At 39.0% G+C, this 15,180-nt stretch overlaps 1 protein-coding gene across 2 annotated transcripts in view; it reads right to left on the bottom strand.

The window, feature by feature from the left end:
- Ngly1 (N-glycanase 1) overlaps positions 1-15,180 on the bottom strand; it is a 55,387-nt gene that overhangs the window by 9,425 nt on the left and 30,782 nt on the right. Inside the window, exons 6-11 of one of the 2 annotated variants that reach the window (XM_027389381.2) lie at positions 13,458-13,579; positions 11,884-12,029; positions 10,393-10,503; positions 8,305-8,469; positions 5,388-5,573; positions 1,471-1,657 (exon numbers count right to left, since the gene is read on the bottom strand). In XM_027389381.2, the coding sequence (XP_027245182.1) occupies positions 1,547-1,657; positions 5,388-5,573; positions 8,305-8,469; positions 10,393-10,503; positions 11,884-12,029; positions 13,458-13,579 (841 nt within the window). In that variant the 3' untranslated portion in view covers positions 1,471-1,546. Of the gene's footprint in view, positions 1-1,470; positions 1,658-5,387; positions 5,574-8,304; positions 8,470-10,392; positions 10,504-11,883; positions 12,030-13,457; positions 13,580-15,180 lie in introns of those variants that run through there. The other variant, XM_027389380.2, reaches the window with a different exon arrangement.

Below are 15,180 nucleotides of genomic sequence, written 5' to 3'. Positions count from 1 at the left end.
GCAATGGAATCTTGAAATTCGAAGGCAAATGGATGGAACTAGAAGAATCCATTCTGAGCGAGGTAACCCAGTCACAAAAAGAAAAACATGGTATGTACTCACTTATACATAGATTTTAGACATAGAGTAAAGGATTACCATCCTACAATCCACACTGCCAGAGAAGCTAGTAAACAAGCAGGACCCTAAGAGAGACATGCATGGTCCCTGGAGAAAGGGAAAGGGACAAGATCTCCTGAGCAAATTGGGAGCATGGAGGGAGAGGGGAGGGAGCCAGGAGAATGAGAAGGGGAGAAGGGGAGGGGTGAGGAGGATATGAGGGAGTAGAAAGGTTGAGTAGGGGGAAGAATAGAAGAAAATAAGAAAGGAGACACCATAATAGAGGGGGACATTTTAGGTTTAAAGTGAAATCAGGCACTAGGGAAATGTATGGGGATCTACAAAGATGACACCAACTAACAATCTAAACAACAGAGGAGAGGCTACCTTAAATGCCCTCCCCTGATAATGAGATTGATGACTGACTTATATGCCATCCTATAGCCTTCATCCAGCAGTTGGTGGAAGTAGAAGCAGACACCCATAACTAATCACTGAACTGAACTGGAATCCAGTTGCAGAGAAGGAGGAGTCATGAGCAAAGGGGTCCAGACCAGGCTGGTGAAACCCACAAAACAGCTGACCTGAACTATAGGGAGCTCTTGGTCCCCAGACTGATAGCTGGGAAACCAGCATGGGACTGATCCAGACCCCAGGAATGTAGGTTTCAGTGAGGAGACCTTGGAAATTTATGGGACCTCCTGTAGTAGATCAGAACTTATCCCTAGCATAGGTGTGGACTTTGGGAGCCCATTCCACATAGAGAGATACTCCCTGAGCCAAGACATTCCTGAGCCTAGACACACAGGGGTGAGCCTAGGCCTTATTCCAAAGGATATGATAGACTCTGATGACCCCCTATGGAAGGCCTCGCCCTCCCTGGGGAGCAGAAAGGATATGTGATAGGTAGGGTTTTAGTTGGGGGGTGGTGATAGAGGAGGAGGGGAAGGAGAGGGAACTGGGATTGACATGTAAAACAATCTTGTTTCTAATTCAAATAAAAAAAAGAAATGAAATCCCATTATTCGTAGAAAAAATCTTCCCTCTCCCAACATCTGAGATTCACATTCTTATGCTGTCAATTGAATAGCTAGTCCATACACCCTTCTCTAGGTCATTGTCTTAAAAGTTATTATTGCTGTGATGAAACACCATGACAAAAAGCAACTTCGGGATGAAACGGTTTATTTTGCTCACAGGTTAATACAACTATTATCATCAAAAGCAGTGAGCGTGGGAATCTGGAGGTAGGAGCTGATACAGAGGCCATGAAGGAGTGCTGCTTACTGGCTTGCTCCCCATGGCTTTCTCAGTCTGCTTTCTTATAGAATCCAAGACCACCAGCCCAGGGATGGCCCTACCCACAATAGGCTGGGTCTTCCCTCATCAATCATTAATTAAGAAATGCTCTATGGCTTGTGGACAGCCTGATCTTATGGAGGCATTTTCATAATTGAGGTTTCTTCATCTTAGATGACTTTAGCTTGTGTAAAGTTGACATAAAACTAAACAGCACAGTCATAGGCTCCTTGAAGCTTGCTTCTTTGTTCATTCCATCCTAAATGACAACCATATTTGTTAATCTACATGTTTTCTGAGTGACTAAATGAAAAATTCTTGACACAAATGAGTATAGTGACAGAAAAAAAAAACTCTTCAAAAGTTGAGCTTGAGATGTTAATCAACAGAAAGCTTGTGAGCACGTGCAAGGCTCTGAGCACTGCAGGGATAAAAGAGAAAGGATGCAGATTCAGCCCATATATCCAATCACTCTTACTCTCACCAGTCAGCAGTAAACACTATGTATTTGCCATCAGACTCACAAGTATGGCAAGAAATGGGAAATAGTAAAGATCTTGAAAATTCTACTGCTCTAAGAGAGTCAAGTCTATTCTTACAGACACCTACTGAATGTGTACGTAGACAAGGTGCATGGCACATAGTAAAAGAACCTACAAATGGTGAAAGTCACAGTTATTTGGGCCTGGACATTAAGCAAGGTCTGAGGACAAACAGTCCGCCAAAAAGGAAAGTAAAGGAGGAGAAGGCAAGGACATGGTAGCTGAGGTTCTGAGGAGAAGGCAGGGTGGTTGAGGTTCTGAGAAGGCAAAAGGACAGGGTGGCTGAGGTTCTGAGGAGGAAGGAGGACAGGGTGGCTGAAGTTCCGAGGAGGTGGAAGGGCAGATAATAGCACAGCAGAGCACTGAGCAAGAGGCTAGGGAAACAGCTAGGGTTCCTCCTGAAAGAACACTGAATTCAGGAGCTACTGAATTTTGGAAAACAGCACATGTTTGAAGGGGCCATGGCAGACAGGGGGATGCACTAGGCACTCATTCACCTTGCTTTTAATGGTGGGGTGCTCACTTGTCTCCCAAAGAGTATACTAGTCTTCTTGATTTGACTTTTATGTCTCTTTCAATTCGGATATTATTGAACAATGTATTTGTAAACTAGAAAATTTGGTATGTCTGTACGGCCTTAAGAGGTAAGAGTCTCTAATACTTCAAAAACAGGCTACTTGTTATCTTCTGTGTGGGATGTCACTGAATAAAGGAGTTCTGGAACTGGCCTACTATTCAGTAGAGCTGGCAAACAACTGAAGATATCTCTAAATGGGAGACACAAGGTTTAATGAAAATTGCTATTCTGAGTCCCCCCTCTCTCTCCTCTCTCTCTCTCTTTCTCTCTCTCCCTACCTCCCTTCTTCCCTCCCATCTCTGTAGGATTCTAGTATATTTATTGGATTTAAATCCTATAGCTAAAAATACAAAGTATTGGGCCCTACTCTACATTAAATCAAAACATGTCTCAAATAGGCACGCTCACCTTCTATTTAATGACCTTCGCATCGCATTCACATCTCAACTTGTCATACCCTTTCTGACTACAATGTTCTCTTTTGATCCATGTATCAAAACAGGCTATATATGCCCACTGTTTTGATGAACACCTACTCATCTTTCAGTGTCCAGCTCAAATACTGCCTGTTCTGTGGAGATCTGCCCAACTCCCACAGCCAGAGCTAATTACCTCAGTGTTTCCATAGTAATGCACAGATATCCTTATTATAGCACGATGCATGCTAGTTAAGATGGCTGTTTATGTTTTCCCTGTTAGATGGTAAGAGAATGGACATATTCACTCACATAGCTGACAACAGGCCTGGTATATGTACAGGCACTCAGCAAATGTCTGCAGATGAACACACAAATGTGGAAGACAAAAGAGAAGTGTGCTAGAGCTACCCTGCTTCCCAGCACACTTCACCTTCAGCCACACATCATTTTCTCTACTATTATTTTCCCTAGCAACACTGCTGCCTAGAGAGAAACATGAGCTTCCTTCAGTTCAGCAAATACAAACTAGTTTCTGTGTAAGGAAAATTTCTATTCCATTCTGCTTTCTGCTTAGAAGTTTTTAGGCTAAAGACAGTCTTTCAGAAGATGTCCATCTTCTACCAACTACATAATCATTATAGGCATACACACATTGAAAGTCTAAGTTATATTGTTTTGTTTTTATACATTTCTTTAGCTACACAAAAATACTTGCAAAATTACAACCGTAATAATCCCACAACCTATTCTTGGTTCAGTAAGAAGTATCCCCACCCTATCATTAAATACAATTATTTATTTGTTTATTTTTAAAGATTATTTTTGTGTGTGCTTGTGTGTCTGTGTACTTATACATGTAAGTGTGGGTACCTATGCCCATACACGGGTGTGTCTGGCCTCTTCCTTTACTATTATTATTTATTTTCTATTTCTTTTGAAGCAAGGTCTCGCCTTGAACCTGGGCTCATGTTTTCTCAGGGTAGAAACCAGAAAACTCCAGCAATACTCCAGTTTCTGCCAAACTCAAAGCTGGAGTTATAAGTATGTGAGGAACCAAAGTTGTTTCACAGGTGCTCAGATCATGATTGCATACCAAGTGCTCTTAACTGCTGAGCCACCTCTCCAGCTCCCATTAGATATGACTTAAACTGAACCTTGTAATAGCAAAGCATTAGGTAAGTTTGGAAACAAAAGCTCACAACTGAATTCAAGAAAGGAAGCAGAACTTATTTCTGTTTCTTTGTACTGTATGGTAGATATTTATGAACACAGCACCTTCATCTGTGACTTACTGTTTTGATCTACCCAATGTTTTACAGGCAAACAATGTCCTATTTAAATATTTTTATAAGTTAATTTTAAAGCTCCCTATGAGTTAGTCAACACTGTGTGCTGAGGGGCGACAACTATCAATAATATGTTGAGAGGAAAAGACAGCTAGATGGCTCAGTGGCAAAGGCACAGGCAAGCAGTCTGCTGACCTATGTTCAATCTCCGAAACCCACATAAAGGTAGGAGGAGAGAGTCAATCCCATCAAACAATCCCATGACCTTCACACATGTGCCATGGCATGTGTACCCATCCCCTGCCCTCCAAAATTATTAATAAAAAATTACCAGTATTAGCTACTGATGTCTTGAGGGTAATATCGATTAGTTACAGTGTTTCCAAGGAATAGGGATGCTTGAAAGCAAAGTCTTTATTCCTTATGGGTAAATGACAATAATGTGACATTTAGTAATTATAAGTGAATAACTACAGTGCAACCTTCATTCCTTTAACATTGTAGAGCACAGACAGGAAATAACCAATACTTGTGCTCAATTACTCACACCCTAATGACACTTGCTGGATGTTGGGCTAAATCCATTAAACTTCCGAGCAGCTAATATTTAGTAGGTTGATAATACATGGTGTGGAAGAATTAAATGATAGCACTCTTACATAGTTATGTGATAGACAGTCATGAGGGCTATTGGTTACTTTATTACTTTTTCCTATAAAAGAGTGAAATTTGGTAGGTGGTTAAGAACATTTGTTGCTCTGCAGACAACCCGGGTTTAATTCCCAACACCACACTGTGTTTCATAACCACCCACAACTAATTTCAGGTGATCAGATGCCCTCTTTTGACCTCTGTGGGTACCAAGCATGCACATACATGTATGCAAGCAAAACACATATATAAAATATAATGAGTAAATCTAATAAAAATTTAAAAAAGGATTATATTTGAACACTGATGAAAATGGGTATTTCCATGATATAAGTGCAAGAATAACTAGTGCATTTTTGAAAAAGTGTTGGGAACATGATTTTCTTTTCCCACTGAAAGAATTACCAAAAGCAATTATATAAGTTTTCACAGTATATGTAATTGGAAAATGAAGGCAATCTATATCTGTTTAAACAATAACACAACTTTTAAACAGTTTCATGCATTAAATTACCATGTTCCAGTCTGTTTCAACTTTTCTGAATATGCATTCCACTTTCCACACACCATTCTCCCATCCAGAGATGTATTCATTCTTGTCTGAGACTCGGATATAACGGTCCTTTACAATATCATAACGGAGGTGAAACTTCTTAGAGACCTTTTCATTTTCAGAAGGCATGAACAGGGTTTCCTTTCTCTTAAAAGTAGAAATTCAATATTTAACATTATGGAAACATGAAAACAAAAAGAAAAGATGCTATGTACTATAGTAAGAGACATACTCAAATTGAAAAAGAAAAAAAAATGTATTACACTAGCAAAAACTCAGAAAAGACTTTATAGCTTACATATAATGAGTATAATATTGATAACAACATAAGGCATTGTAAGAAAAGTGTGAGTTGTGATTTAGTTTTCATCATTTATAGTGGTGGTTTGAATGAGAATGGCTCCCATAGACTCACATGTTGGAATACTTGGTCTCCTTTGGTAAAACTATTTGGGAGGGATTAGCCTTGTTAGAGGAGGTGTGTCATGGGAGAGGCTTGAGTCTTCAAAAGCCTTCTGTCATCCTAGTGAGCTCTCTGCTTCCTGCTTGTGGACCAAGATGTGAACTCTCAGCTGCTGCTTCAGTGCCATGCCCACCTGCCTGTCTGCTGCCATGCATAAGTTACCTTGTTAGGATGGTTTACCCCAGCAATAAAAAACTTAATACATCTACCTAAACTCATTCATTTTTTTCTCATTTCCACTCCTCCACCTCCACCTGTGACTGACACTAAATCTTACTACCATCTTTTTATTCTCACCTTTTCTATCTGTGCTCTACATAGATATTAAAAAGTACAAAAACTCCCCATGTACAATGAACACTGTAAAAATATCTAACACAAGTGTATGTATGTGCGTATCACTGACAATGTTTTAAAATAGTAACACAAAGTGGGGTATTGTGGTGCAAACATAATTGCAGTACTGGGAAGGCTGAGGCAGGAGGATAGCAAGTTTGAGATCAACCTGAACTACACTGCAAGTCCTTATTTTAAAAAAAAGCAAAAACTGTTATCAGTCAATATATGACAGAAAATATAATTCTCTATCAGAACTTGTAAACTGTGCTATCAAAAGGTAAATAAAAGAAAGTTATTTTTTAGAATTTGACTTTATTAAGCTATATTTGAACATTCTCCATTCTCTTCCCAACTTCCCCCCTTCCTCCCTTTCTCCTCTCTCTTCCTTCTCTTTGTGGTACTGGGGACTCAGCATCTTTAGAATACAAGGCATGCAATTCTACAAACCCACACCCTCTTCTCTGTTTCATAAAAGGTATTTCAGAATGCTAACACAAACCAAAGGGAAATATTTAGAATGATTACCTATTCTCTCATAAAGGATAACTAATTGTCAAAATGGAAAGAAAATATATGTACATTACTGAATGTAACATGTATGCAAAGAAGCAAAGCAACATGTAATATGACTAATATTTCATAAAAACATGAGATTAGGCTGCTCTTAAACTTGAGCCTCCCTTGGGCTGGAACTACAGGCATGTGTCATCATTCCTACCCTGTGTAAAACTCTGTTAGGATAAAATTTTCCTTTCTGGAAACAATATCAGCAATATTTCTTCTTGCTCCAAATGACTGCACAATTTTAAGATCCAAATATTTTTAGGATTAACATTCTTTTCTGTTCACTTTTAGAATACCCATTTGTAAAATGGGAATCAGTGGTTTCTTTTTAAATCCACAGCACCAAGATGGTTCCCAGCAACTGAGAAATTCTCAAAGTATTCAGAAGGGGAAAATGATCTTGTTCTGACCCAGTTCATATTTTTCAAGTTTAATCAGTGTACACCCATGTAAGAGGAAGCACACTCACCCCAAAGATGAAAAGGAAATGAAGACCTAAATAATGTCCATGCTTTCAGCTGAACACAGCTGTGAGTTAAATGCGCTCTCTTTAATGGCTTCATCTAGATTCAAACTCCTAACTTGTACTGTGTCAGCAGTGATCAGAACTATTTGTTGAGTTTGGCTGTTGTAATTGTACAGCTAAACCAACATTACCAACAGCCTGTCACAGATGATGGGATAAACTTAAAAGCAAACACAAAATTTATTGGAGATAATTCACTCCTTTAGGACATACGAAAAATGGGTTATGACGATGGTATATTTACATAAAGGTAACATTAAACTTTAATTTGTTCAGAATTGTTGAGTTGTCTGGTAACAATTTTCCTTTCAAGCACTTTTGATTATGTTGCTTCCTAGATTATGTATATGATGAATAATCCAGTAATGCTATGTGAAGCTCTGTAGGTAAGGGCTATCCAATGCACTGTGTCTCAATGTTCTTTTTATAGAACACTATACATGGACTTTTACTTGGGTCCTAACTGTAGAGTTAAGCTACACAAATCAGTTCTAGAGTTATACATTCGATTTCCAGAGATTAAGCATGTGATACCAACCATTCCTTCAGCACTGAGGGCTGAACTAGCACCTCACACATGCTTGGTAAGTGCTCACCTTTCTTTTCCCTTTTCATTTTAATTAAGTTTCACTACATGGCCACACTGAACTTGCAACTCTCTTGTTTCAGCTTCCCCAACATTTAGGGGTACAGGTCAGTGCTAACAGGAACAGCTACCTAAGAATTCTTATAGACTACATAAAGAAGATATTGAAAGCCTTGACAACTAAGGGAGCATATTATAAGAAATGTGTCTAGTTTTACTTTTAAATGGAAGCGAAAAATGAGATTTTAATCTTGTTTCGTATTGTAAATCTATTCCTATATCCCACTCACAAAACCTCCCAGAAGGAAAATCATTCTGATCATTTGCCAACTTGGTTTTCTAAAAGCCAAGAATGTAGTACAGCAAGCAGGAAGTCAGATTACTTGGCTAGAACACATACCTCTAGACCCATTTCACCTCGGGCTACTCTCCAAGCCAATGACCCAGACACCCTTCCACCAAGTTCTCCAGGTCGGGGGGTTTTGGGAGATATAAATTCAACAAGCTCCACAATTATCCTCTGAAGAAGTTCTTTTCTTCTGTTTTCTGACAATGTTAGCTGCCTCTGTAATTAATGTTTAAAATCAGAGTTTAGGGGAATACAGAAGTTCACCTCTAAGCAAAATAAAACCATTGATATTTTCAGACATCTTGAAAGATGCATCAATTTTACTTCCATACTCTTTAGAAAATTCAAAAGTATGGAACACTTAACTCTCCGTGTTTTATTTTTAACTCTTCATGAACTGGATTACTGCAGCTTTCAAATGGGAGATAGCACCTTCTCTTCTGGTTGTGATGGACTAGCTCAACCCCTAGTACTTCGCTTCCTCGGTAATCACTATGACCATTCCATACCTTATTTCAGAAATTTTCATACAAGAACATGTGGGTACATTTACATATACATTTCTACACAAGTACAAGTGCATCGTTATATTCAAGATAGAGTCTGATAATTAAATAAGACAGTTTTTGTGTCTTCAGACAGGGTCACATTATGTATTTCAGGTTAGCCTGGAATTCACTATCCTCCTGCTCCAGTCTCCCAATGGCTAAGCTTGCTAGGATTACAAGCATTTTCCAACAGGCCCAGCAATGACATACTGTGTGCATGTATGTGTATGTGCTGTACGTGTGTGGTGTGTGTGTACATGTGGTATGTGAATATGTGTGGTATGTGTGTTTCTGTTCAGGTGTAGCGTATGTGTGTGTGCATGTGTGCATACTATGTGTATGCATAGTGGCCAGAGGTTAACATCAGGTATCCTCCTCTATCTTTTTCTATCTCACTTTTGAGACAGGACCTCTAATGAACCTGAATCTCACTATCATAACCAGACTAAGCGGCCAGAAAGCTAAGTTCTGGGGTTACAGGTACAAGCTATCACATTTGTAGTTTACATGGGTTCTGGGAATCTGAACTCAGATCCTCATGTTTATGCAGGAAACACTTTACCCACTTAGCTATCTCACCAGCCCACAACTACATACTTCTCGTTTAAATATTGAAATTCTGTTTCACTGAACTTTGAGAAGGAATGTGACATTTAACATAAACACCCCACAATACTTCAATGAATTGTCCAAATTTACCATGAATAAAAAGACACTGGCTTATTAATGTAGTCTTGCTAGAAAGTTGTTACTGCTTTAGAAATTTCAATGGGGAAGACAGGGGGCAAAGCATACAGCTCAATCAGTAAACTGTTGAGGACCACAAGGCCCTGGGTTCCATGATGCATATATAACCTTGGTATGGCATTGGGTTAACATGTAGAGAATAAGAGACTGTAGAGTTCTCAACACTCCACAGGACATCTATAGCACACCCCTCCATTCAACCCTTGGGAATCATTGAAGAAGGAGACAGAAAGATTATAAGAGCCAATTGTGGATGAATGACTATAAGCAAAGGCACAGCAGGGCAATTGCACATATAAAACTCACAGTAGTTGTGACAGTATGTACAAGATCTGCTGCACAAGCTCAAGTTTGACAAAATCCCAGCATGGAGGCAGGGAGGTGGGCATACCCGCTACTAGCTAAGGAGCTATTGGGACAAGGAAAGGATACCTGATGTTAACCTCTGGCCTTTATGCAAACACACACAGTAGGCACACACACCTACAAGGGTAGGCAGACCAAGCTACAGGCAGGCCAGGTCTCATACACAAGAGTATGTGGGCAGCACAAATTACACAAAAAATTTTAAAAAAGGATATGAAGTTGGGTGGGTGGGTAGGGAGGAAGAGTGGATCTGGGAACAGTTGTGGAATGGTGAATATGATCAAAATATACTGCATGAAATTCTCAAAGAATAAAAGAAAAATTTAAAAATTAGGCACTGGTGTTGCCCATATTAGCCTAGTACTTGAGGACAAGGTTACATGAAACCTTGTCTCAATAAGTAAAGGGTTAAAACTGACTATTCCTGATGATATATAAAATTTCAAATATCCTATTTAAAATGATAGCCACCACATACCTGCTTGTTAAGCTCATTAATGGTTTCTCGGAGTAACTCCTCTTTAACCTTGGTTCTCCTGGATATCACCTCATCATGTTTACAAGAGTATCGCCAGGTGACATCAACTACCTGGAACCAATCATAGAACATACCTATTTAACAAAATCACACTGACCCTTTATTTTTTAGACATAACTACAATGCAAGAAATTTTTCCATGCAACTCAGAAAAATGTTGCCCTTTGTTGGGATTTTAAAGCCAGGGTTGAGGCTATTGCCCAATTAAAAAAAAAGGGGGGGCATGGAGGATTACAACCATAATCCAACACTTAGGAGGCTGAAGCAGGAACATTAGTGCAAGGCCTACCTCAGCTGTCATAGTAAACAATGAAAATGAAAGATATGGAAGAGAATGCGCCTTAGTTTCTTCAAGAAAATATACTGATAAATAAAGGGATAAAGTTTTCAGAATGTTAAGGTTTCAGTTTAAAGCTGATGCTACTGCAGAATTAAACAAAGCAAACTTCTTCACCCTCACGATTGTTTTATTACACAGCTGATTTCTGACAAAAAGGACAACTGAAGGAAAATGTCCAATCTTCCCAGCACACTATGCCAAAACAAATCATTATCTAGAAACTCAAAATAAACTTCAACAGAATTATCCCCAACTAGGTAAGAGTTTTAGATTAGGAGGTAAAACTAAAAATATAAAAACTGAAAAGAAAACAGGAGAAAATTATTGTCATGTGGCAGATAAAAATTCTTAGATGCAACATGAAAAGCAAAATCTGTAAGAGAACATGCTAAACTGGACTTAAGATTTTTTTCTTCAAATCATTTAGAACACACCAGGCAAATTTTTGTAACACATATTTCTAAAAATGAAATCAAAACAAAACAAAAACCAAAAAAACGCAACTTGCATAAGAACATAAAAAGAAACTTCTAAACTCAGAAGAGAACAAAACACACAATGGAAAAATAGGCAAAGAAGACACAGGTTTGGAAAAGGAACACCTTGCACAGGCTCCAACATACTGTGCCATTAGGAAAGTACACTTGGAAAGTACAACTATTCTCTCTTCGTCAGGGCTAAATTTAAAAGTAAAGCCACATTAAACTTTGGCAAAGATGTGGAGAAACTGGGAAGTCTCATGTACTGCTGGTAAGAAAATAAAATGGTGCCATTCCTTTGCAAAATAACTGGACAATGATCCAGCCATTCTACTCCTAGGTAGTAAACAGAAAGAAAAAGCAAGTATATACCAGAATGTTTGTAGCAGCTTAATTTAAAATATTAAAAACTGAACCCATTTAATGTCCACCTGTAGGTACATAGATACGAACATTCCTTGGTACACCCACAGCAGAAAACACTGATTACAGTGAGTTTTTGGAATATAAAAATGACATATATTAAACAGCACAGGGCAAATGTATATGACCTGAATGTCAAATACACTTTAAAATAGTTTTATTCTTGTAATTCTTTCTCTTATGTCCTACCTCATCTTTAGAGAATGCTATGATATAGGAAAGCTTTTTGCCCCATCCTATTTCATAAAGGAGAGGTTTGTCACAGACGTCTTCACATGCATCACAGTGCAGCCACCGCTGCTGAGAAGAAGAATAGACTTCTGTCCAAACATGGTCTACTCACATGGGGTAAGAAAAAGAAATGGGAAATAGAAGTTAAGTTTGTAAAACAAGAATAACTTCCAATTAACTATATATAATGTTCTACGAATCACATAATAATCTAATTTATAATGTTTAAATTTTAGTTAGTTAGCAAAAGCATTTTGTGGCACACATAATTGTAGATTATTTGTATTTAAATTTTTTAAAATGTACTCGTGTAAGTCTTAATTAAAAATAATGTGTGTTATAACTCTAAAGCAGGCAAACTCTAAAGCAGGCAAAGTTTTAGCAAAGCATCACAACCACCAGGCTGTGAAGGAATGACTGAATTTTGAAACTACAATCACTCTCTGGACCCACGAGGCCTAACAGGATATCCGGTTGTTTATGGTCTATATTTGGTTTTGAAATGGAGTCTCATCAATAGGTAAATGAATACCTAGGCTGGCTTCAATCCTCCTGCCACAGCCTGTGTTGAATGCTGGGATTACAGGCATATGCCACCATACCCTGCTTGAGGCTCTACATTTGATTTTGACAGAGAGAAGACTATTAGCTGACATTTTCATCTGATTCTAAAATAATAGTGTAAACAAGGAAAACCTTGAAACAGAGACAGCAACCAGACACAACAGTCATTTCTAAATGAAGACCAAGTCAAATACCAAGGCTTTCCTCAGAGTGTTTGTGTAGACTGCAATATAGGCCGTGTCAATTACAGCAATCCCTTTAAAAATGATCTCCACAGCACATTATTACACATATTCCCATCCACCCAGAACAGGGCTACCATTAATGTCATGCTAAAAGATTAGAAGGATACAGTCTAGCTCCCAGGAATAGAGTTAGGTCTGTTTCAAAAATCTTATGGAGCCTTGAGAATGCCTGTGAGGTTGGTACTGCTCTTATTTTACACAGGTATGGTAGTTTGAATAGGAATGGCTCCCATAGACTCATGTGTTTGAATGCTTGGCCCATAGGGAGTAGCACCATTAGGAGGTGTGGCCTTATTGGAGTGGATACAGCCTTGTTGGGGGAAGTGTGTCACTGTGGAGGCAGGCTTTGAGGTCTTATATGCTCAAGCTACACCCAGTATGACTCACAGTCTCCTTTTGCTGCCTATGGATCAAGATGTAGAACTCTCAGTCCCTTCTTCAACACCATGTCTGCCTGCCTGCAAGCCACCATGCTGCTTGCCATGATTATAAAGGACTAAACCTATGAGACTGTAAGCCAGCCCCAATTGGTGTTTTCCTTTATAAAGAGTTGCTGCGGTCATTTCACAGCAATAGAAACCCCAACTAAGACAGGAGGTGAATAAAAAACTTAGGCTGATATAAGAAAGAGAAAATTAGGGGCTTAGGGCACAAATCTGAATTCCAAATCTATAGAGCCCCTTTCCTACCTCACCTCTTCCTCTCTCCTACCACATGCTGTACCTGTGTAATCCCACACATATCGAGCTTCAAACCCTAATGCACGGCAACACAGCGTAAAACAATTGGCCCACTCGCCACAGCGTCCACATCTTGTTTCCAAAAGTTTCTCAGGGTTGTTATATCTGGTTTAAAAAACAACAACAAAGACAACAGCTGTGATTCATGATTAAAATCCAATTGTTAAAGAATTTCTATCACTTGTATGCTAAGTATCAATCATGAGTCTTAGTTTCTTGTTTTAAAATATTGGTTAAAGCACCCAGCCTATGTAAGGCACTGTGCTTGTCTTTGTGAACTATGCTTAAACAGTGGAAGTGTCTTCAGTGAGTATAGTTCTGGGCAAGGATGAACACAATTTCACTATATGCAGTCAATTTTAGTCTTAATTAAAAATGGATACTACCTCTTCAAGGACACCATCATGCTCAGGATCAGTAATACAAGCCATGTAACAACTAAGACACAGGTGAATGGTTGGAGAGGGAAGTTTTCATCTTCATGGTTTTGACAAATAAGATTTAGGTGGGAAAGTTTTCTAAGAAATGTAATTAAGACATTCAACAGTTATCTTGCAAGCAAGTTTTAAAAAACTACTCAAAGGATTTTAGCTTGGGGCAGGGGCAGGGGCAGGGGCAGGGGCAAGGGCAGGGTCAGGGATTTAGCTCAGTTTGTAGGGTACTTGCCTAGCTATAAGCCCCTGGTTTAATCCCCAGCACCAAATAAAGATGGCATGGTGTTGTACAACTGCAATCCCAGCATTTAGGAGGAGGAGGATTAGAAATCCAAAGTCATTCTTGGCTATAGGTGGAGTTCAAGGTCAGCCTGTGCCACTTGATACCTTGTTTCCAAAACCAAAACCAAAACCAAAAGAAGGGCTGGGGGGATTAGGGTTTGGAGGAATGGCTCAGTGGTTAAGAACACTTGCTGCATAAGCATAAGGACCTAAGTTTGGATCAGCACTCATGTAAAAAGCTGGGTGTGACCAAGCATAGTTGTAACCCCAGAGCTGGGGGTGATGGAGACAGGAGGATTTCTGAGGCTTGCTGGACACCAGCCTAGTTCCAGTTTTGGTGAGAGACTCTGTTTTAAGGAAATAAGGCAGATGATTCAATCAGCTTCTGATATTCTCCTGTGGCTTTCACTGTGTACCTGTGAACACACCTGTACATATACACACCAGGACTCCTCACCCACACACAAAGATTTTAATGTAGTATAAATTCCAGTTTTCTTTTTACTAATGATTTTGATTAATTCTTTGGACACATTTAAAGATGCCTGCTAATTTACAAACAAGATGACTGTAGCATTCTTCTGAAAGTTATTCCAATCATAAAATTATCCTAAGAATGGAGGGCACTGAGATTTTCATTCTGCAATGAGAAAGGCTCTGCTGGTGTGTTCAGTGCTCCAGCTGAACAGAAAAGTCAGTCCCAGGCCTGGGAAGAGAAGGAAGTAGTGCCATGAATGAACTGGCTCTGCAATGACAAGTTTGTTGAGCACATGTTTTGCTTAAGTTAAGGTAAATTAATTGGGACTTTTATAACTGAAAAGAGATGTAAGTTTACATTAAGGCATAACAGAATTCAAGCATTCTGGTCTTGGGCCAAGTCAAATAGACTAGATCAAGAGCTATGTAGTTCAATGGTAAAACACTGCACCACAACACTAAGGCTTTGAGTTTTAGTTCTGGTACTATAAAAACAAAACAAAACACGACACC

The sequence above is a fragment of the Cricetulus griseus genome (genome assembly GCF_003668045.3).
Source record: "Cricetulus griseus strain 17A/GY chromosome 1 unlocalized genomic scaffold, alternate assembly CriGri-PICRH-1.0 chr1_1, whole genome shotgun sequence".
Lineage (NCBI taxonomy): Eukaryota > Metazoa > Chordata > Mammalia > Rodentia > Cricetidae > Cricetulus > Cricetulus griseus.
Note: the sequence above shows the minus strand (reverse complement) of the source record. Positions and strands in the feature narration are given on the sequence as shown.